This window comes from Pezoporus occidentalis, unplaced genomic scaffold (genome assembly GCF_034315485.1).
Source record: "Pezoporus occidentalis ecotype Australia unplaced genomic scaffold, CSIRO_AGI_Poc_V1 ctg327, whole genome shotgun sequence".
Lineage (NCBI taxonomy): Eukaryota > Metazoa > Chordata > Aves > Psittaciformes > Psittacidae > Pezoporus > Pezoporus occidentalis.
This window is the reverse complement of record NW_026915235.1, coordinates 647,158-670,700: the sequence shown is the minus strand read 5'-3', so window position 1 is coordinate 670,700 and position 23,543 is coordinate 647,158. Positions and strand designations below refer to the sequence as shown.

Genomic DNA, 23,543 nt, shown 5'->3' with positions numbered 1-23,543 from the left:
CATCACAGGCAGTGTTCTCACCTTGCACAGAGAAACATGTGGTTTATGCTCACTTTCATGCTCAAATGGAGCTCGAGGGTGGTGCAAAGTCAGGTGGACTGCCACTGATTTACCTGTCCTTTCTGCCCTCCTCTGGGACAAGAAAGTTAGTAAAGTTGGGACAAACTCTTCAGGCTAAGATTTTTTAAAAGCTGAGTTTGATGACAAAAGATCTCTAAGGATCTCAACCTCTGTGTGCTTCTCCATATGGGATGAGTGGTACCCTAAGAACTGAAGAGAAAGAAAAAAAAAGGAAGAAGAGAAGAAAGAAGAGAAAGAAGAGAAAGAAGAGAGAGAGAGGGAGGGGAGGGGAGGGGAGGGGAGGGGAGGGGAGGGGAGGAGAGGAGAGGAGAGGAGAGGAGAGGAGAGTAGAGGAGAGGAGAGGAGAGGAGAGGAGAGGAGAGGAGAGAGTTGCACTGCTGGGGACCCAGTCCATCCTTGCCCAGCTGCAAAGATGTGTGTTGTTTATTGAGACCTAACAATCCCAATTTGGCAGGATGAGGCAAAGTGCTAATAATGATACTTAGCAGTTATTGCCATGATACTTTCATTAAACTGATTTAGAAAGCATCATTATTTTATTAAGCATCCTTATGTTTATTCTTCCATTAAATGAAGATTTGCCCATCAGAGCCCCATTAATTAAAGAACGTGTTGACAGTGGCTGCTGCTCCCAGAAGCATGAAAAACACCAAGCTCATGATGGTGCCTGGAGCTGAGAACTGTGGAGGTGCCTTTGCATCCTGTGTGGCACCTGCATCATCCACCTTTCAAAGGGGCCAACGTGTAGCTCCCACCCTCACCTCCACCTCCCTGTGGCTTGGCAGAGGGGCTGCTCCTGGTGGCAGAGTGCTGCACCTCCTCTCCCAGGCGTTTGGAGTGTGTGACCTTACACAACCTGCTTGAGACCTCATCAGGTTTTGGCATTGCCAGAGTTTCATTTCATCTCACATATGTTTTCCAGGTACCCTATGACATGGGCCTTTTGTGCCTTGCTAATCTACACAGTGGATGCCATTGAGCTGACGGACATGTTTGGGGAGATCCAGTCTCCCAACTTCCCAGATTCCTATCCCAGTGACTCAGAAGTGACATGGAACATCTCTGTACCTGAGGGATTTAAAATCAAGCTGTACTTCATGCATTTTGACTTGGAGTCCTCCTACCTCTGTGAATACGACTATGTGAAGGTGAGCTGTGATATCATGGGCAGATGGTGGGGTAGACAGAAGACATGTTTGGCCAGCTAAGAGAGGGTAGTGCTGGAAAAGCTGGGAACAAGCCAGTTTTTCCCATTTACCAGACACAGGAGTTATCAGTCCAGGGGACAACAGGGAGAGCACATGTAAGCTGACAACATACCATTAAGCTAACAATGAATGGGACACCAGATTCAGAACTTACATACAGAGGACAAGATTTCTGAAAATATTTGGGCACCTCATTCTCATTGGACCCAATGGGATTTACATGCCCATGGCTGATGAACTCCTGTGGTTAAACCCCCAGCCTGTGCCACTTTGATACCAGCCACATGCAAGGAGGATCCTTGAGTTGGGCATTCTTTGCGACGCCATGGCCGTGGGTGCACCTTGCAGCCAGCCTGCATCTCTGGCTGCAGCTTGCAGGCTCCTGAGACACCATTTCCAGCCCCCAGGGATGCCAAAGGTAAAGGTTAGACCTGAGCTTGAGGCTGCTCTCCTGCAAGCAGAGCTTCCCACAAGCTGCAAGGCACAGACCCAAAGGCTCCGTTGGGTTTAATGCAAACCCATTTCAGAGCTGAGATACAAATTTTGGGGCCACTACTGACAAATACTTGCAGCACAGACAAGCTGTGGAGGCTCCCAAGACTTCTCAAGGCCAAATCACAGAAGATTTCAGTCTGATTCATTGCTGGGCAGAAACCCATCAGAAACTGGTGGGCCACACACTACAGTGCCACAGAGAGCACCCTTGCCTCTTGCACCATAGGTCTTTCCAAACAAAGCCCTCCTTTGTACCCAGGACAATCCCTAGTTCTCCATACCTTTGAACTTGGTCGGGTCTGGTGTTTTCTAGTAGACTAGCATAGCAAGCAGGTGCTTTCTAGGTTTGCCTGGCTGAACATGCCTTACCCCATTGCCCGGCACAAGCCTCACCCCGCTCCTCCGCACAGAGGCAGGTGGAGGTTGAAGCCAGGTCTGGAACCACAGAACTCAGCCCTGGCGCTGGCTGCCAGCTAATTGAAATTATTGTTTTATTCTTGCCCTAGTAAAACAAAGCAAACATTTGTAATTTTTTTTTTTTTCCTCTAGAATGTTGTTCGCTGCTTTAATTTCCCCTTTGTGCTGGCACTCGTTCTGCTACTAACAGCTCTCATTGAGGTTTGATTAGTTCTTTCTGCTTCTCCTGGATCTTCTCCAAGCACAAGGGCCAGGGACATATATAGAGATATATTGCTTTAAAAAACCCAATAAGCTCAAGGAGCGGATTTCTTGGAAACTTTCCCCATTCCAAGCTTTACCCCTCCTCCCACCCTTCACCCCCTGCTCTTTTTTCCTTTTTCATAATTCTCCCTGTTATTCAGCCATGGTGCCAACTTGGCACCATAGCTCTCCCTGCCGCTGGATTTCCATAAGAAGGCGGTATTTTTCACAGGGATTTAGATCTGAGCTGTATAAAACTGCCTGGGGCTATAACTCAGCTTGCAGAGCCTTCACCACAGAATTACCTTTGAAAAGTGCTGAAAATGGATGGATTATGGGAGACCTATAGGCTACTCTGCTGGGGTAGGGATCCAATCTTGATGCTGCTAAACCACCAGCTTAGAAAATGTTAAGGAGGGCAGCAAATGACTCTGTGGCTATTTTCCTCCTTGTGTTTATGTGCTCAGCCTCTGTCTGCATCAGTGCAAGACATAAAAAGTGTCATCCTGCTCTTTGACGGAGGCCAACAGTGCATGACTATAGAACATAAGTATAGAGCCAACACACATAGGGGCTTCTCTGTAATACTGTCAGTCCCAGTGAAGATGCTCAGAAAGCCACAGAACACATCTCTGTGTCAGATGGTGCTCAATGGATTCCCCTCCATGAACTTTTACCATTGCTTTCTGAACTCATGGGTGACTTTAATCTCTGCAGTATCCTCTAGGGGAGAGCAGCACATGTTAAATATATGATTATATGCCTCTGTGTGTGTGTGAAGAAACACTTTCTTTTGTTTCTGACCATGGGTCTGACTGAGGTCTCCGTCAGGGTCTTCATCATCTTGTCTGCCATAAGAAGGAGGTCAAAATAAGGGCTGAACAGCTCCAGTGCAAGGTGGGGGTCCAGCTCAGGATAGGCAGAAAGCTGCCATGCCCTGGCCTTTGCTTTCCATATCTCCTTGGTTGCCTATACACCCCAGTTCTCAAGCAGTGTGGAAAGTCATCCTGAGTGGCAAGCTCAAGGAGAGCTGAGCTGTAAACCCATGCAGATCTCTGCCTTCGGGGTGGTCTTCAGAAGGGAACAGTTTCCAGAGCTCTGAAACAATGGCTAATTAAAACAATAGCTGTTTATTTATATATATATACACACACACATATGCGTGCCTGTGTGTATATATATAAAAAGATCATGGCTCATAAAGAAATGCTTATAGATCAGGAAGCTTGTTTGTGCAAACGGGGATGGCAGAGAGGGGTACTTCAGTAAGGAAGTGAGCCAGGAGGAACAGCCAGCCCAAAATATCCATCCAAAGAAGCCCCATGCAGGTAGGAAAAACCAGCCATAGACTGTCTTGGGAAGCCAGCTGGAGACAGCCTTTCCCCAGGATGTGGATGGCTGCCCTCAGCCATGTGCCAGGTCCTGGGGATGGAGAAGGAGCTGTCATCTGTGCTGGGCTTTTGGCTCCTGCCCTTTGCCATGCTCCTCAGTAGGCTTGCCCAGCTCATTGCTGTCCCCAGAGAGCTGATTTGGGCGTTCCTCATTTGTGGGGGGCCTCACTGTGGTTTGCCCAGCTGCTTTCTGGTGTCACCCAGCACTGAGTGCTTTTGTACCCAACTCTCCAGCACTGGCCCAGGGCACAACAAAAGCCACAGCTGTGACTGGGAAATTGGGTTAAGTGACCTGACTAGCGCCGCTGAGGAGCCCTGTGGCAAGGAGCTGGGAGATGAAGTCACAGTGGAGCATCAGAGATGGGAGATGAAATTCTGACTTCTGAGGGGCCTTCCCAAGTAAATCCCCAGGTTTATTAGGGAGATCTGAGCCTAGGGTCCTGTCCATGAGGTTGTGCACATTGCTCGGTCAAGCCCTGGAATGAAATCAACCCCTGAGGGCTTGGCGGCCAGCCTGGGACCAGTTCCTTGGTTGAAGTGAAGGTGGGACCTATAGTGAGAGGTTTTACCCCAGTCAGACTGTGGCAAATCCTTGATGGCCTACAGTGCTCGTGAGGTTACATCTCTTCACCCCAATCCCTATCACTGAGTCCTGATTCAGGGAGACACATGCTTGAGACCTGATCATGTCCCAGGGAGGACCTGTGCCATCCAGTGCTCGCGCAAACAGGACTCCTACTAACCCCATGTGTGTGTGCCAACGAGCTGGCCAGGCATCTTAGGCAAAACCAGTGGCTGCAATAAATTTGTGGGTGGCCAGAGGCCCAGCTGAGCACAGAAGGCAGTTTTTGCCAGCCCCAGTGAGGGGCTGGTGAGAGGAAAACAGGGGTCTGAGCCAAGCTGGGAAGACAGGGCTGCAGGCAGAGCACCAACTAGTGCCACCACCCCAGGAAGCAGTGCTCGGGAAGGAGAGTGGGATTATGTGATGTGATGGAGCCACATCTCCCTGAGGTTTGGCACAGTGTTTAGGGTGCATAGCAGACCAGCTTTGCATGCAGTGTCCTGCGCTCACAGTGTGCCATCCCCTGCCACGGGTGATTCCCGTGGGGCAGGGCTGCGTGCCATGATATTCTGAGCACTCAGCAGCATTCAGTGCTCAACACAGCACTGACAGCGGCCATGCAGGGTCAGGGAAGGAGATCGATGCTGTGTTCAGGGCAGTGCATGCCCAGCCTGGGGCTATGAGAAGAGGGCACAGGACCTATTCACACCTTCCTCTGCTCAAAGGAGGGGGAAAGGGCACAAATGGGGAGGTAGCATGAACTGGGGGAGGGTCAGGCGAAGAGCATCTTCTTACAGGCCTCAGTCAGGGGGTAATCCATGCCCCAGGGGAATGGAGTCCCAAAAGCAGCATATCAAATCCTGAGAGGCAGCTGGGAGGATCTAGGGCTTTGCTGTTCACCTTTCCCATCCTTTTGGCTCTGCACAGAGAGTGTGGTGGTACCTGCCACCCCCTGCACAGCTGTGGACCAGCAGGTCCATCAGCACCCCACCATCCTGCCTGGGCTCTCGTTGCACCTCCCCAGGAAGGAAAGAAACCAGGTTATGTGGGTGCAGCAGCCCACAGGAGGGGATGGTCTCCAAACACCGAGCCAAGTCCACAGCAGGGGAAACCAGCATCATCCACTTTCCCCCATGGCACGGCTGCCATGTATGTTCCTGTGGAAATTCAGGTGCATGTTTGCACATAAAAGGACCCTTAACGTCTATCAGGAGGAGGATGCATGCATGTTGAGGAGAGGATCTTTAGGAGACATACGTGGAGGTTCCTGTCTCATCCTTGCTTCATTTCCAACAGTCAGCAGCAGCATCAGTCATTTGGCAAAAACCCCCCATTCATCTGGGTGCTGGCTTTTTGTGTGCACTCTAACTGTGAGGCAGTGAGACAGGGGCTGTTTCATGCCCTTCCCCTCTCTGAGTGTATCCTCCCCATGTCATGTTCCCAGTGTCTTCAGCCCAGCGCTGTGATTTCTCTGCCTAATGAGCCATTTATATATATTACAAGTGGTATGTTTGGCCTGCATCAGTCCAATTAGTGCATTCCTGGAGGACTGAAGCGGGGGGGGGTGGCGGCTGCATTTCCGTATTGCCGGCTGCCTGCTCCTCTCTAGCAGCAGACGCTGAACCACAGGGCCAAATTGCCCTTGGTGTTCCTGGTGTTGCGTTAACCCACCCACTGCAGGAGGCATTTCTGGAGCATCACTCACACCCCGGGGCAGCACCCCAGCTCCTGCCTCAAAGGGGGAAATCAGTATGGGACAGAAGGGGACACATGGCTTGAGTCACCATATCTCTTAGCCACAACCCAAGCCACAATGCAGGGGGGCAGAGCCACAGCCAGTGAGGGACCCCCATCTGCCTCCATCCAGAGAGACAGAAATCTTAGCAAGAGAATAAGGAGGCAGGCAGAAACAGGGCAGATGGCAAGAGGCAATGGGAAGGATAAATTTAAGGCACGAGAGTGTCACTATATTTTATTTTTCAAAGGAGGATTCTTTCAGCGTATTTTTATAGGGAATTTCTCTGCAGCAATTGATATTTCCCTCAGGGACACATCTTCTCTAGTGAAAACGTCGACATCGTGACCCGAGAGGGAGAAACTCCAAACAAACAACCAGGATTTAATTACCAGCTTGCTCGCTGGATGTAAATGATCTACAAAAAAGTATACAGTCCTCAGCAGCACCACCAAATATTAACCAGGGATGATGACCTCTCTGTTTAGTTTACTGCTGGAGGGCTGTCTCTGCTCCCTGTGGCTCGGGGCATGGGACCCATCACAGATAAGAGGCCTTGGATACCTTCATCAAGGAGTCCACAGCTCTGGGGCCTCATCCTGCCAATCTGGGGCTGTATCCAGAGATGCTGGTGGCAGTGTTGGGGCTGGACCCATGGCAGGAGCATCCTTAGGTCAAGACATGGGGCACAAGGGCAGGTTTTGCCATTCCTCAGTGATGCTACGCTGCAGGTCCTGCACCGACCAGGGCTGGAGGAGAGGGATGGGAGCCCACGTGATGGTCCATGTGTCCCTGCAGAGGTGACAGCCACCAGCCCTGCCCAGAGGAGTTGGCTGGAAATTGCTCCTTCTCACAGCTTCCCTTAAGAAAAAGCAGTTCCTGCACAAAAGGCTGCATGCCACGTGCTTGCGCAGCCAAGACTGCATGATGGGGCCAAATGCCGTTTTCCTTTGCTTTTAGTGATGGCGCTCCCGTTTGTCAGTCTGAAACACTATTTCATTTCAAAACAAGCTTTCTTTCAAATTTAAAAGAGTTTCTAAAGCACCACAGTATATTTCAAAGGGATTGAAACCAGATGGATCCCAAATTACTTGTTTTCCTTTTTTTTTTTTTTCCCAGAACACTGTTTCACACAAAAAAACTAAAATTCAGTTGGGTTTTTGTCCCAGTGCAGGCACATGTTTTTTCTCCAAATTCTCAAAATTTATCATCGGAAAGTCTCTCTCTCTTTTCTGGCCAGCTCCAGCTTGTATGAGAAGATGGAAAATATCTGGAGGCAATGTCAAGGCATGCTGAGTTGCCATTTCCATGTTGGCTTTCCCTGGTGTGAGCGAGTTTCCGCCTGCTTGTTCAGCCCTGGGAAATTTCCCTTTCAGCCCCAGACCCTCCTGAGCCAGCGCATCCCGAGGGTATCCAGGAGACAGGGATGAAGCCAGAGGAGAGTCTTGCCTCTGAGGCCATGCAAGCTGAGGATGGTGTTTCAACGCCTCTGGGATTCCATGGGTCCCAGAGCTGGCGGCTGTTTTCCCCAGGCATGTGCTGGGGGACTGCATGCTTCATAATGGCCTCAATAGCACTGGCTTGGCACCAGAGGCAGCAAACTGCTGTGGTGGTGTTCATAGCATTCCTCAGACTAGGGGTTATTCATATTTATATTCATATCTCCTGGGGGAAAGCAGGCGGGATACTGGGAACCAGCTGGGAGAGGTTATGGTTGAGACAGGGGCTGGAGATGAGATGTACAGAATGAGTTGGGGTCAATGCTGAAATGGTCCTGGAGAAAATGGCAAGGAAAAAAGAGGAAAGGGAGTTTCCGGGGGAAAACCGGAGGGTTTTCTGCAGGGGTTACAGTGCTTTAAGGCACAGGTGAGGCTCTGCTTTAAAGGAATGCACATAGACACTAGTGAGCATGCTGATGTGCCAACATGACACACTGGCCCATTGGTGCTCTGCTGTAGCCCTCCTGAGTGCATAGATCAGAGTCCAAAGGAGGTCTGGAGCCAGATAGGGACCCTGGGTGGCAGGGACAAGACCCAGCTGATCCAAGCCAGCCCAGGGGACAGAAGCACCATCCACATTACAGATCCTGCTTTGAGCTGATGCAGAACCAACGGGCAGGGGCTTCTCTGGGGTCTCAGTGCCCTCCCAGCAGCACAGCCCTCATGCAGATGCTGCTGCACAGATCAGCGTTTGGGCCAAGGGAGGAGGTGAGGGGGAGTGTCTCAGGTGCCAATAGGTCTGAGTGGGAATGACACTCAGGGCTGATTTTCACACCCTTTCTTCCCACCACCTGGCTACATCCTCATCCCACTTCCCAAACAGGCTCCCTACCTGCATCCTCCCCTTACACCCCCGAGCTCTTCCTTACATCCCAGATGCTGCCTGCTCTCACCATCTGCTTCAGAAGCTCTGGGCAGAGCAGGCAGAGTCCCTGCTTGCCTGCAGAAGGTGAAGTGGATGCAGCGGGAATGGTTGGAAATTGCTGTTCCAAAGGTGGTCTGGGGTGGGCCAAGGCAGCACAAGGCTGAGCAGGACAAGGCACCCAGGGGCTCAGAGCTGCATCCTTAGGCTGTGGCTGGCAAAGGCTGCTGGATGGGCAGCCTGCCCCACAGAGATACTGCAGAGCCCTGGCAGGGAGCAGGCTGGGGAAGCACAGGCGGAGATGTGAGCTCTGAGGTGCAGAGCATGACTCCAATCCTAACCTCCTGCAGGAAAGCTCTCTGGCTTGCAGACATCCAAGCCCTGCGAAGCACTCACCCGTTCTTTCTGCTAACAGATTGAAGCTGAGGACCAGGAGCTGGCAACCTTCTGCGGCAGGGAGACCACAGACACAGAGCAGGCTCCTGGCCAGCAAGTGATCCTGTCCCCAGGGCCCTACATGGGCCTCACTTTCAGGTCTGACTTCTCCAACGAGGAACGCTTCACCGGCTTTGATGCCCATTACACTGCTGTGGGTAAGAAGCAGTTCAGCTTGCAGGACCAGCCTCTTAGGGTAGCAAAATAAATTTGATGGGATCATACCCCAGGCCAGCCTTGGGGACCCTAGCAAGAGAAGTCCTTGTATGCAGCCCTTGGGCCATATGGGACTCACTGGGTGCCATATGGGACTCATTTGGTGCCATATGGGACAACTAGCTTCTCAGTGTTGTGACAAATGTCACCACAAGGTGTGACATGTGGAGGGCTGCAGGGTGACCTCCCTTCCTTGTTATCTCTATCCTAGATGTGGATGAGTGCCTGGAAAAAAGTGATGAGGAGCTGGCGTGTGACCACTACTGCCACAACTACATTGGCGGGTACTACTGCTCCTGCAGGTTCGGTTACATCCTCCATTCCGACAACAGGACCTGCAAAGGTACTACCTAGGCACAGCTTGGATGTGGAGATGGTCACACAGAGGGGTCCCTGAGGAGGCAACAGACCTACCAAACACATGCAAAACTGCCCTCTTTCGCTGCCAGAGCAAACAAGTTGCCTCTTCCCCTACACACCAATAGCATGGGACTGAAGAGTGCCTAAGGCCTGTAGTTCTCTTGTAGGGAAAGGAGATGTGGTTTCTCCTATGGGCTGTGCTTCTCAAGTCAGAGACATTAAAAAGTTTAGTCTTAGCTTTGAATCTGCATCATGTAGATTACCTGGGATTAGCTCACAGCCCAGGACTTCTATGCCACAGGCATATCTGGAGATTGGCTGTGTGAGGTCCCCCTTGCACAGTCCCATATTTGGGTCCAGCAGACCCCAGTCCACTGTGAGGGCTGCTGAGAGTGGTCAGGGCTGGGATGCGGCTGGCAGGGTCCTGAGAGAGCCATGGGTGTATTTCAGTGGAGTGCAGCGACAACCTGTACACCCAGAGGAGCGGGGTGGTCACCAGCGCCGACTTCCCCAGCCCCTACCCCAAGAGCTCAGACTGCCTGTACCGTATCGAGCTGGAGGAGGGTTTCTTCATTACCCTTAGCTTCGAGGACAGTTTCGATGTGGAAGACCACCCCGAGGTGACCTGTCCTTATGACTACATCAAGGTGAGCTGGCCTCTGCACACTCTTCCCATCCCACACTCCTGTCACTTCCCCAGTGCCCTTGTGATGGGACCGAAATCATCCTTGTCTACACAGTAGTGCACAATTGACCCCATGTCTCTTACCACATCTGATTTTGACCCTCTAAGCCAGTAGTGACCCTTTTTCAGTTCACATGCCCCCAACACATGGTGCTTAAGTCCCACTGACCCCACCACAGCCCGTTAGCCAGCCTCAGGGTGAAGCAGTCCTCAGGGATCAAAGATCCCCCTCAAACCACCCACTCTTCTTTGCCTTGGCAGATCAAAGCTGGAAATAGGGAGTTTGGCCCTTTCTGTGGAGAGAAGTCCCCAGGACGCATCGAAACTCAAACCAATAGCGTTCAGATCCTCTTCCACAGTGACAACTCTGGAGAGAACAGGGGCTGGAAGCTGTCATACACAGCTATTGGTAACTGCTCATGCTTTCCTCTGTTTGCTGGGCTTGGGCAATGGGAAGGGTTTTATAAACCCTGCAGGTGGAGAACATGAATTTGGTGGTCCATGATCCCATCTCCAGAAAGGGTCTGTTACAGAAATCACATGAGGAGAGGAATAAAATAACAAGGAACCTCCTTTCTATTTTTTTCCCTACTCAAGATGAGCTCTGAAACAAGACCACATTGCAAAGCAGAGCATATTTGGGCAGGATAATTGCACAAGCTACTGTTAATAGCTCCCAGCTAATATTTGGGCTAATAATTTAGTTTTGCCCAAAGCCAGGGTATTATATCTAGAGGAAACACTTGGAGCCTCCACTTCTTCCAGGAGAAGAGTCTGGCTGACCAAGCCAGTGCAGGCTAACAGCAAGAGCAGGGCAGGGATGCTCGGACATGAACTGGGTGGCAGAGCTGGGGCTCCACTTCCTGTTACTGATTCAGCTGAGTTTTGGTTTGCTTCATTTGCTTTTTATTCAAAGGAAACCCTTGCCCATTGGTACAACCACCAATCAATGGGAAAATTGAGCCTTCCCAAGCCAAGTACACTTTCAAAGACCAGGTTGTCATCAGCTGCAACACCGGATACAAAGTACTGAAGGTATGGGGTGACCCTGTGGAGCTGGGCACCTGGGTAGGAAAGGATGGGATCCTTCCTCCCAAAGCCATTGCATCTCTGGGAGAGTGAACGTAATCCACATGCACTTACTTAATTCCCAGGGGCAAGGAATAAGCCTCCTCTGAGAGCCACTACCTTTGCTTTCCAGAGGAAGAGAGGAGATGGCTCCTTCCCAAGCCACCCTCCAGCATCCCTCCAGAGCTGCCAGTCTCACAGAATGCCAGGCTTGGCACCTCTGCCAGGGAAGAAGTCACTAAAAGCCCCAGGGGAGCTGCCAGAACCGTGCCTGCTCTCCACCTAGGCAGGCTCTGGCTCAGCTTTCTGGGCAGCCCTGCAGACCAGGAGGTTCTCTGGGACTTTGGAACAGCTTCAGCTAGTCAAGGGGGCTGGGATTTTGGCAGGCCCTCTCTGGGAAACAGCTGAGAGCCACAGGGAGTGCGGGTGACTCACAGGGTGGCTGTCTTCCCTCCAAACCAGTAGCCTGCTTTGACTTCCAACATGGAGCTGGGTATTTCTCTGATCTCTTCCCAGCCCCATCCTTCATGCGGAGCTGCCTCCTGACCCATCCCAGCACCTAGAATAGGAATAAATGACTCCAGGGTTTTTTGTGTTCAGCAAGTCACTGAGATGCGGGCAACAATAAAACTTCTCAAGATTTTCATTATGATTATATTGCAATATTTAGCTAGAAAAGTCCTCCTCCAGGAGGGTCTGGATATAGCTTGACTTAATCACCAAGAAATTGACGGTTTATGGAGAGATTGATTTTCTTGCCTTGCACATTGATAGTATTTTTTTTGCTGGCATCTTCTGCACAGGATAACCTGGAAAGCGATTCCTTCCAGATTGAGTGTCTAAAGGATGGGACGTGGAGTAACAAGATCCCTATATGCAAAAGTAAGAACACCCTTCCCCACCCTGCCAATGTCCTGCTGAAATAATTTCATGCTAAAGGGAGCTGCCTTGCCAGAGTGGAGTTCCTTACTCAGAGACTCAAACCCAGCCAGAGAGGCTACGTAACTCTGCAAAGCTCTTTTGGCTCATTCTTGGGTAACAGAGGGGCTCGTTCCAAACGCCACAAGCAGGAGGTTGGTGCTTTTATTTAGATTACTCGTATAACTTGATTTGCGAGCCGCTTGGCTCTCTCCTTCTCAAAGAAAGAGCAAGCCTGGCTCTCGAGAGCTGGGTGTGTTGGATAAATCTGACATAACTTGGGGTAATCTAATTCCTGGTACAAATTTCCTTCCCAGTGGAGGCTACTAAGACCCAGGGTGTTAGGTCCCAGGCACTAGCCTAAACTGGGTGCTGCTCAGCCAAGTGAAAGGGAAAAGTTGCCCAAATATTTGCAAACCTTAAAAACAGGAGAAAAGGGGAGAAGAAAGGAGATGCCATTTGAAAGGACAGGTGATGATTTACATCACCCCTTCTTTCATCTAACCCAGCTCCTCTCTCAGCTCAGGCTTGGCAGATGTACCCGATAAGACATTTCTCCTTTCCCCCAAATACCCCCAGCCCTCAGGAAGGTGCTCACTGCTGCTCAGCCTGCTGTGAGGCTGTCCCAGAGAGGAGAAAAGGAGTAAGCATACCCAGAGAAGGTCCCAAGACCTTCCAGGAGAGGCCAGATGAGATCCTCTAAGGGGATGTTGGGATCCAGGCTCTCCTCATCTGGGGAGATCCTTTTTCTTTTAATGATATTGTGGATCTTACCTTAGAAGAGCATTTCTGGAGCTTTAATTCATGTTTTCTCATTCAAAATGAAAATTGTGGGGCTCTCAGACCTGCTAAATCAATTTGTATCTGAAAGGGCTCCTTAGAAATTGTGGGGTCAGAGATGCCCCTGCCCTACCAAGGAAATCCCCACTCCTACAACTCTTACTACCAGTCTCCCATTGATTTTACCCAGCTTAAACAGTGATCAGATGAAAATTGGCATTGATCAGAAAAAAAAAAAGAACAATTATTTTTAATCCCAGGAAGTATTATTTTTTTTAAATGATTACCTACATTGCTCGAGACGGGCTGGAACTGATCCCTTCTTGTGTGGTATGACTCACCACACTAAATTTCTAGGACTTTTTGGGGAAAGCCAAGAAGCCCCTAAATGGGCAGTGCAGGCCTCCAAAGTGCAATGCCTCCCACCTCCCCAGGATGTGTGGGAGAGGTAGGGCACAAGCAAAACCAGTTTTAGAACGCAATGCAGAAAATAGAAAACTTCTCAGCCAAGGTGGATAAAATCCAGCTCCGTGGCCTGGCGAGTCTGAACACAAACCAGTGACAGCCTCTCCCAGCCCCTCTCCCCAAGTTGCCCTGGGCAAGCAGAGCAAGTAGGTCCCCGGCACAGCCCTGGCTCCGCCAGCACCCGCAGCACGCTGGCACGGCTTGCTGGGTTCTCATTAATGATTGCTGGTGTTTTGGGGGCTGGGTTTCCTGCATGCCTCTCTCTGCTCATCTACTAATTGGGCTTTCTCTGTGCTCTCCTCCTTCCCCTCTGCTTTCGGTGCAGCTGCAGATAGAGCCGACAACCAGACAGAGGGAAGAGCCGGCTCGGAGCAAGTGGCCGCGTGAGGCTGGTGCCGGCTGCGCCGCCACGACGGGCAGCCTGTCTCAGTGTCCCTCTGATCTATCCGGTACCGAGGGCGTGTCCCCTTTGCCCCTGGTCCGGCTGCCAAACCCGTCTCTGTGGCTTGTCTAACTGGCATGGCACTCTTAATCCCCTGCGTCTGGTGCTTTCTTAACTCCATCTCGAGAAGGGGAAAGAAATTTGGAATCAATCCCCTTTCCCTGCTGTCACACTACTCCACGGGAAGGGTGTCTGCCCAGCCCCATTGCCTGGGGACCGTGTGCTGCCACCAGCTCCCAGCACGTCCTCTGCATCCCTCCCTCTCCACTCAGATGCCTCAGCCAGCCTGGCTCCCCCCTCAAGGCAGCCGTTACAAAAGGAGCGTAGCATGGCCGCCTGGTTGGTTGGTTGCTTGTTTGGATTCAGCCTCCCGCTGCCCTTCCTCCCTGGCTGCCCTTCCTGCCTGGCCCAGCATCACAAATAAGAAACACTCCTTCCTTTTTTCTCTCTGAGAGTCCTGGTGCCTTTCAAGCCCTCTGGGCAAGGAGGTCTGGAGGATGGGTTGGCGTCACCAGCCCTTTCCTGCACACATCGAGCCCTGGCTCCAGCACAGGGGGATGGATGCTCCTCTGCTTCTCTTTGCAGTGCTGGCCCAACAGAGGCGAAGACAGTCTGGCCTCAAGCTAATTGCAGCTGAGGAAGGTCAGAGCTTTGTGTCTGGTCCCGCTCATGTCCCCAGGAGCCATGGGCGTGCACCCTTGACTCCCCAAGGCACCAGAGGCTTCACTGGGAGGATGCTGGGATGTGTTCTCTGTTCCTACAATGACACTAATACTAAATGGCCACTTTCCTGAGGGAAAAGTCTGGAAAAGTGCACGACACAAACTCCCTGTGCTCACCCTTTCAGCAGGACCCAGGACACTGCTGGAGTAACACCTCTGTGCAAGAGCCCATTCTCCAGGCATCAGGCCTGCTGCAGGCCTGGGGGACACAGAAGGAGGGGATGCACTGTGCCGGCCAGTGCATGCTGCCCTGCAGCTATAAACAACCCCAGAGCAGATGTGGAAGCCAGGCTGGTCCCCCAGTATCCACTCCCTCCTTCCTGCAAACCCAAGCATCCCCCAGTTCCTTACAAATGCCCCATGGTTTCTGGTACCATGGCACAGGAGCACGGTGTACCCAAGTACCCTGGGAATTGAGCAGGAAAGCTCAGTCAAGGACCCCTCGGTCTGGAGAGGGGTCTGTGTTCCCTCCTCTGCCCCTCTGCAAGGCACAAGTGCCCAGAGCCTCTACCCAACCTGGCTGAACCCACACACCCCTGCTGTCCTTACAGTGGGTGGAGGGGACCCTGGTGAGCAGTGAGGTCCAGAGTTTCATTCATCCAAGCAATTAGGCAATCCTGAGCATCAGTACATGTCCCTGGTCCAGGTACCACTCCTAGTGAATTCTCTCTTAGTTAGCCTGGATCACTGTGCAAGGAGTTCTGCCTCCTGTCCCACCCCCTTTGCATCCTGGAGCACATGGAGACCCACAGAGCTCACGTCATCCCTGATCCACAGGGCCTGCTTTGTGCAAAGTCACCCATCCCCTACTCAACCTCTCATCTTAAATGTGGCAGAACTCAGCACCACATCTCCCAGAAGGATCAGACCCCAGTTCCTGGACAGGGCAGAGGGAGGTTGCATGGCACCACCTGGGTGTGCTGTGAACTGTCCCCAAGGCAGGGAGCTGCAGTTTCCATGGCTCTGGTGGATGAGCGGCCTCTCAGCTTTGGTTCCTTCCTGGAGTGGGTGGCACAAGCCCAGTTCAGGGGACAAGCTGGGAGTAGAGGCTGGGCAGGGCAGGGCACTGTGAGGGATCTGGGGGAGAAAGGGGACCATGGACAGGTCATGGGGAAGGGAAATAGCGACCTTCTCCATCATACCCTGAGCTCACACGAGAGATGGGTGAAGCAGAGCCAACCTTGCCCATGTCCTGGGGGGTGGAGCAGATGAGGTCTCACGAACATCTGCTGGCCTCCCAGACCAGTTCAGCCACACTCTCAGTGTCCTTCATCCCCTGCCATTGCAGGCAGCCAGAACCACGGGTTGCTTAGCCTGATCTGCAAATGCTTATCAGCACTGAATGGTGAGCAAGACCCAGAGCAGGAGGGATGGGGCCATGCACTCAGCAAAGCCTTGTGCATAAAGGAGCTCCCCTGATGCATGGCATAAGTTAGTGAATCAGTGCCTGCTTTTCCCTGCCAACCATTGCCTATATCAGATACAATAACATACTTTGGGACCATCTCCCAATGGATCTCACCTGCCAGAGCAGGTTTCTTCCCCTTTCAGCAGTATAGCACAGATGTTGCACTAAATGAAGTGCACAGGAGGGGCTCCCAGGGCTGGGTTCTCCACCAGCATAAGTGGTGTTCTCCATACAGCCTGTGGGTGAGATGTGCTGTTGGTATTCAGCACTATTGCCTGCATGCCCTGTCTTTGCAGGGTGGCAGTGTTGGGTGCTCAGGAGGCTGGGCTGCTCTGGCTGGGGATAGCCTCCTGCTGCCATCTGAGACCACGTCAGGCTGTGCCTCCTACAGTGCCCTAGAGAAATGGGGTACAGGACTATACAGGCCCTCATTCTGCCCCATAGGACCACCATCACATGCCAAAGCCCAGCATTACTGTCCACTGGCTGGATGGGCACCCAAGACATAGCACAGGCCTCAACCCCCCTTCTGTGTTGGCTTTCAGTTGCTGACTGCAAAGCGCCGCCGGAGCTGGAGCATGGCTTTGTCACCTTCTCCTCAAGGAACAACCTGACCACCTACCGAGCAACCATCCAGTACCACTGCCAACATCCCTACTACCACATGGCCCCCAACAACACCGGTGAGCAGTGGGACTGGGCCACATCCCCAGGGCACGGTGCGGGTGGGCGCGTGGCCATGCGTGTGTGTATTTGCAAGCGGGGGAAGCTTAGGATGGCCTCTCTGGGATGCTCTGCAAGCAGTAGGCTGTGGATGTAGCTTACACGCATCGTACCCTGCATCTGCACCGCCTGGATCGTGAGACTGATCACATCCTGCTCTGCAACGAGGTAGGATGGGAGTTATCACTGTCTGGTGCTTTGCATGTTTCACAGCCTCAGCAGAGCAGTGTGATTGTTCTTCTGCACTCTGCCTTCTTACTCTGCCATCTGCTCCCTGCAGCATATGGAATTTTCTGCGTGTCTGTGAAAGGAGATGCTCCAGCAGAGAGCAGCAGGGCCAACAGTCTCAGAAAGGGCTCCTCCAGAAGGCTCCTCACCCCAGCAACCAATCGTCCAGCATAGCCAAAGCCAAAGAGACAGCAGTAGGATCATGGCAGAGTTACCCCCTTAACCCCTGGTCCAGAACCACAGAGACACCACAAAGTGCTTTGCCAAGCATCCCAGGTCTCTATATCTTTCAGAGCTAGCTCTTCTTCCTCCCTCAGCATGCAAAGCCAAAGGATTTCCTCACATTCCTGTCTCCCTGCTTGTATCCCCCCTGCAATACCTGCTGGCCCCATGTGTCTGGTCCCAGCGTCCTGCATGCATTAGCAGAACAGGCACTGGCAGCATTACCAGAGCAGCACTGCCAGCCAAGGCTGAGGGCACAGCACAGCCCTCCAGACAACTCAAGGCAATGAAACTGAGGATGTGGCATGTCCATGGATGCAGGGCCGCCAGGGCACCCCAGGGAATGGAGCACAGAGGGGGTAAAAGGGAGCACATCTGGGAGCCCGCCAACATCTCATTGCAGAAGACACCCCTCATGCCAGAACCACAGCCCAGCTAATCCTTTGCTCTTTTCCAGCCACTTACACGTGTGATGCATCAGGGGTATGGAGGAGTGAAGAGCTGGGGACCAAGCTGCCATCCTGCCGACCAGGTACTAGTGCTGGGGTGGCCAGTCCCCATGGCAAGGGGTGCAAGGCAGGGATGTGCCATCAAAGAATGTCTCCCATCCTGGTGTGACATATTGTTTCTCCAGGCAGGGACCTTGCTCCCTGGTGACCATGCAATATGCCTTAAGTATATATATACAACTGCTCCGATGTATGGACAGGAAGGTGGTGGGGTCAGAGGCCTCCTGCTATCCCAGCTGGTCCAGAAGGTCAGGATGCAGTGGTGGCAATGGACAGCAGTGATGAGGGCCTGTCTCTATGTCAGTACAGGGCAGCAGTGGGTCATAGCCACCCCATCTGTCAGGGCTCCCCAGGCTCCCTACTCCAACAGTCAAGGAAACCAGGAGCCCAGGACAGAGCCATTGGCTGTGTTCAACCCTTAGTATCACCGGAGATGGCTTCAGCCAAGGGCAGAGCATTACCTGCCCCAGCACCGCTGGCTGTCAGCTCCCATTAGCAGTGTGTCCACATGCAGAAGCAATTAGCACCTCTCCAAGCCTTGCACAAAAACCCAGCCGCTTTGCAGGGAAGGAAAAGTCCCAAGCCTTTGAGCAGTAGCAGAAATGTTTGCAGCCAGCAAGTTTCCAGGCCAGGCGCCCATTTGGGATTAAACAAAAGTCCCTGGGATGTTGGCTGGCCATAGCCAAGCATGGGGCCAGCTGCGGCTGCCAGGCGGGGGGGGGGGGGGGACAGGACGGACGGGCAGTGCTGGAGGCAGCCCTGGGTGCAGCTGTGGTCTGATATGCAGGAACAGCTCTCCAGAGAGGTGCAGGGACCCAGCTGCCGTGGAGCTGCTGCCGCCACAACCACCTTGGGGTTGGGGAGGCGGCTCAGGCTCATGGAGGGTACATGCTCTTGCCCACACTGCACAACTGCAAGGCCAGAGGAGGGACCCCCTCAGGTTCCCTACATCTCATGGAGGTCTGAGATCAGGGCTGTGGCTGCTTTTGTTGCGGTGGCTGCTCCCTGCATCTCTCCTTGATGTTTCAGCCTGAACTAATTTGAGCTGGGAGCATATGGGGACATCTTTTGGGGCCATAGCTGCTTTCATGGGCCACTTCCAGGCCTCCTGATTAGTGACAGAAGTCAAAGAGACTTCGGGAAAATGGAAAATCCCAGAGAGAGGGTGATGCTCTCCTGAGATTGGGATCTGCAGGCTGCAGCTGGCCAGCTGCTCTTCAGATCTTCCCTGTGTCTCACGCCACCTCCCCATCAATAGGAACTCTTCTTCCAGGCCACTCTGTGCCTGCCGCTGCCATTAGTGGGAGCATTTGCAGCCTGGTCAGCATTTCTGATATGTAATTTAACAGAATAAATATTTGGCTGGATGCACTTCCTCTAAAACCATCTTCCTGGGACAGCCATAAGCTTTAGCGCAGCAGACCAGCCGGGCCGGGACGCAGGAATTATTTGCCTGAGCACATTTTCTATTCCTTGCTGCACTGGGAAAGGCAGGGGAGTGGAGCACATGCAGAGACATTCACCATGCTCCCTGCCCTCCCTGCAGGAGTCACAGTTTTCCTAGCAGCAGACCCCAGCCACAACAAATCCATGTTAGCAGCTCCTGGTGTTCCTGCCCTGGTTGCAGGGTGGACTTTTAGCCCAAATCCAGTCTTCCTTTGGGGCTTTGTGTCCCCACCTTGAAGCACAAGCGGCACTGGGGCAGAGTCCTGGCACTTTCCACAGAGGATATGGGTTCCCCTTGCAGACATGGAGGGATGAGACCAGGACATGAGCTGCCGCAGCACAGGACTCTCCCAGGAGTAGAAGGGCAAGCTGGATAAAGCTGCTGGAGGCAGCCTGTCATTGCTCTTCACATATTGATTCTAGATCTGTTGAGGAGCTGAGCAGAGGGATGCTGGTTTGGCTGCCAGAACTGTGAGGACTTGAGATGCAAGAGTAAACCCCATGGTGCTAGGCAACATCCCACAGCAGAGACTTCCCCAGCCACAGCTCCTCTGGGAGGGCAAATGCCATGGCCATGAGACCACAGACCTCATGAGAGGTCTCAGAGCGAGGGGTGAGGCTGGGCTGATGTCAGGCTTCAGTCCTCTTCCAAACGCCTCCAAACGGCGTTCTCCTGGGTTTCTTGGCACACTGAACAGGAGCCAGGCAAGGGGCTGAATGGTCTGGGAAGAGCAGACTGAGGATGCAGGATTACTCATTTGGCCTTTCTGCTTCTGAAGTGGTGTGTATCCAGCCAAATCCCTCCAGAAACTGAACTGCAAAGTGAGGAATTGCAAAGTACAGGCTAGCCTTCAAGCCGTCTCCTTGTCCCACCTACCAGCTCAACTGTACAACTCTTAAGTACAGCCCTGTTTTACTTCAATCCAGGCTTGGCAGAAATCATAGCATCACAGGTGACACCTGAATTAAGCTGCTTTCTGTCAACCTCTACTTAACCTACTCACACCTAGTCTGCTGCACAGCATCTAAGGCAGCCTGTATTGACAACTAACTCCCGAGCAGGCTTAGCAAAGTTTCACCTAAAATTCTGCATACGCAAATATTTTAACCTTTCCCTAAAGAAGTGGGGGAGCGAGTGAACGAGTTACCTGACTGGGTTTAAACCACAACACCAGGTCTTTGAGATAACAGTATTCCTCCGCTTGCCCTTTCTTAAGGAAGCTGGTAGCACCATGTCCTCATCTGGAGCACAGATCACATAGATGTGAACCAAGACTATGATCTGATACCTCTTAACATGCTTGAAGTCCCACCCTGGCTCACATGTTTTACTGAATCCATGCTTGACTTCAGTGTTAGGAGATCTGGTACAGCTTTGGGATAGCTAACCCTGGATGAAAGCCTCCAAGGCTCCGCAGTGTGCTGTACACAGTTCTGACTGACCATATTCATGCCCAGTGGGCAACAGGTCACTGCCCTTTTCCACCCCTTTTCCAGGAAGGCAAACCACTGCCACTAGGAATGGTTCCATCAGGGAAAGGAATACACAAAAGAAGCTGGGGTTGACTTTAGGAAGCAAAACCCTTCAGGAGGACAGATGTGTTCCTTTTGCAGACTAACTCCAAAGACCTGTTAGTGTAGGCAGTGAGGTGTAACATCCAGCCTGCTCAAAGCTCTGAAGTGGGCAGTAACTGTCCTGTCCCTTTTGCCCGCAGTGTGCGGCCGGCCGGCTCGTCCTCTGCCAGGGATCATCAAGCGCATCATTGGCGGGCGGAATGCAGAGCCCGGCTTCTTCCCCTGGCAGGCCCTGATTGTGGTGGAGGACATGTCCCGGGTGCCCAACGACAAATGGTTTGGCAGCGGGGCCCTGCTCTCGGACTCCTGGGTGCTGACGGCTGCCCACGTGCTGCGCTCCCAGCGCCGGGACAAGACTGTCATCCCTGTCTCCAAGGAGCACGTCACTGTCTACCTGGCCCTTCATGATGTGAGGAACAAGATGGAGGCTGTCAACCGGACAGTAGAAAGGATCATCCTCCATGAGGAGTTTGACATTCAGAACTACAACCATGACATTGCTCTGGTCAAACTGAAGGAGAAGGTGACCATGGGGAGCTATGTCATGCCTGTCTGCCTGCCCCAGTTTGAGCATGAGCTGGAGGGGCCTCACCCCAACACACTGGGGCTGGTGGCTGGCTGGGGTATCTCCAACCCCAACATCACAGTGGATGAGATCATCAGCTCAGGCATGAGGACATTGTCCGATATCCTGCAGTACGTCAAGCTGCCGGTGGTGCTGCACGCAGAGTGCAAGACCAGCTATGAGTCACGGTCAGGGAACTACAGTGTGACTGAGAACATGTTCTGTGCCGGCTACTATGAAGGTGGGAAGGACACTTGCTTGGGAGACAGCGGAGGAGCCTTTGTCATCCAGGACCCGGGAACCCGGAGGTGGGTGGCCCAAGGGCTGGTCTCATGGGGTGGCCCAGAGGAGTGCGGGAGCAAGGAGGTCTATGGTGTGTACACTAAAGTCTCCAACTATGTGGACTGGGTGGAGAAGAAAACGGGCTCCTCGGAGAGGTGGACATTTCTAGACCCGGAGCTGGAGAGATGAGTAACTAAGCAGCCTGCTGCCACAGCTCCCTTTCTTTTGTTGTTGTTTAATGTGCTCCAGACTCTGGTCTTTCGCAAGCAGTAGCCACAACGCTCAGTGCATGCCAGGCCTTTGCCAGCCCTCCACATCATCTGTTTTGCTTGGTCCCACATCCCTTTTCTTGCACTCCTAGGAAATGATTGCTAGGGAGCTGGAGGAAGGGAGTGAAGGGCAAGATCTCAGCTGGCATCCTCAGCTTGTGCTGCCCATCTGCAAACCTCACACACACTCCTGGGGAGCCTCCCTCCAAGACAGGACAAAGGCACAGCAATGGAGGCAGCATTTCCCTGCCACCAAAGCTTTGGGCTGTGCAGGGAATTATCCCCATACCTGTGCTCTCCAGCCAGATCTTCCCATCAGATGCAACTGCAGGAGCTGCAGAGGCTACAGACAGTGCAGAAAACCCAGCTCAGCAAGCCTGGATCTCACAGCCCGCCCCCCCATGTAACACCTTTTCTGTGCAAGGTAGGAGTAGTGAGACAGCCCTGAGGATTTGCTATTATTTTTGTTTGCAAACAAACATCCCTGCCTGATGGCATCTCAGGTGATGTCAACCTGGCCCCAGGGATGTAAGGAGGTATCCACGTTAGCCCTAAACTTCAGCCATGGCTGCCAAGGCAGCACCAGCTCAAATGGGCTACCCTTATCCCACCATCTGGGATGGATGCCCCACAGAAAACACAAAGACAGGGAGCGGGGTTTGGACCCACTGTCACATTCACCTCCAGCCACTAGAACTTCTCCAGCCCTCTATTACCTCAAGCCCTCTCCAGTCTTCCTCCAGACTAGCACTTGGAATGGTTTCCAGCCACAGCAGTCCTCCCAATGGAAGTTTTCCAACACATGAGACAGCATCACACCTGCTGTACCTAAGCAATACTTATTTTCAGCAGAATCATTTCAGACAAAGTGTCCTTCCTGTGTTTTCAGCTCTTTTTTAGGGGCCTGGGTAGTCCTGTATGGCAGTGCCTTCATTCTTTCAAGAACCTCATCCTTTCTAACTGCTTTTAAGGCCATTGGTTTGGCTGATTTACAGGTTGTTGATGGTGTTCAGTGTTTGTTCTAATAGGATCCACTGGCCTATTGCAGATGTCCGAGCCATTCTAGACTTACCCTATCTCATTTATCACACAAGAAGTATTCATATCTTCCCACCCATTCTCCATGGTCCACACAAACAAGTAAACCCACCAAGGAACAAGTTCAGGTGAGCTGGCCCTCCTTCAGTAAGGACAATCTCCTTCACTTGCCAGCAAAGCTCTCCTATAGCTGTAAGCCACATGCAAAAATTGCCTGCTGTCCTCTCTGCATGCCTGTAGCCTTTTTTGGACCTCTCCTCCTCCTCCTCCTTTGGTTTTGCCATGCAAAGAAGGAGTCAACAGTGAATGAACCACTCAGCCATTTTGGTATAACCCAAAAAGCCATTTGTAGAGCATGCAGAGGAGCACAAGGCCTAAAGAAGGTTAAACTTACAGACACGCTAAGAACTGTACTCTTGGCTATGTCATGTAACTGCAAGGTATTTTTATATATACATACATATATATATTACTTTTTGATACTACATTCTGAAAAATATCCAATGTCACATAAGGATGGTTCTGTGTAACCTTTCTCCTGAAACAAAATAAAACTTTGATATGTACTGAGCTTGTGCCCTGAGGCTTTTATTCCAAGAGGAACATTATGTTGTTTGCTAGTCCCTGCCACACGCACCTGTGCTCCCAGGGGGATTCTCACACCATCCCTCACGCCAACAGCTGCTCAGCCATG

At 52.2% G+C, this 23,543-nt stretch overlaps 1 protein-coding gene across 2 annotated transcripts in view; it reads left to right on the top strand.

Moving 5' to 3' along the window:
- The window catches only part of MASP1 (MBL associated serine protease 1), a 24,682-nt gene extending 1,263 nt beyond the window's left edge, over positions 1 to 23,419 (top strand). The window contains exons 2-11 of one of the 2 annotated variants that reach the window (XM_062629057.1): positions 1,004 to 1,229; positions 8,909 to 9,086; positions 9,356 to 9,487; positions 9,955 to 10,151; positions 10,451 to 10,598; positions 11,106 to 11,224; positions 12,061 to 12,139; positions 16,538 to 16,675; positions 17,623 to 17,697; positions 20,836 to 23,419. In XM_062629057.1, coding sequence (XP_062485041.1) covers positions 1,004 to 1,229; positions 8,909 to 9,086; positions 9,356 to 9,487; positions 9,955 to 10,151; positions 10,451 to 10,598; positions 11,106 to 11,224; positions 12,061 to 12,139; positions 16,538 to 16,675; positions 17,623 to 17,697; positions 20,836 to 21,731 — 2,188 coding nt within the window. In that variant the 3' untranslated portion in view covers positions 21,732 to 23,419. Of the gene's footprint in view, positions 1 to 1,003; positions 1,230 to 8,908; positions 9,087 to 9,355; positions 9,488 to 9,954; positions 10,152 to 10,450; positions 10,599 to 11,105; positions 11,225 to 12,060; positions 12,140 to 13,745; positions 14,310 to 16,537; positions 16,676 to 17,622; positions 17,698 to 20,835 lie in introns of those variants that run through there. The other variant, XM_062629058.1, reaches the window with a different exon arrangement.
- Positions 23,420 to 23,543: the final 124 nt, after the last annotated feature.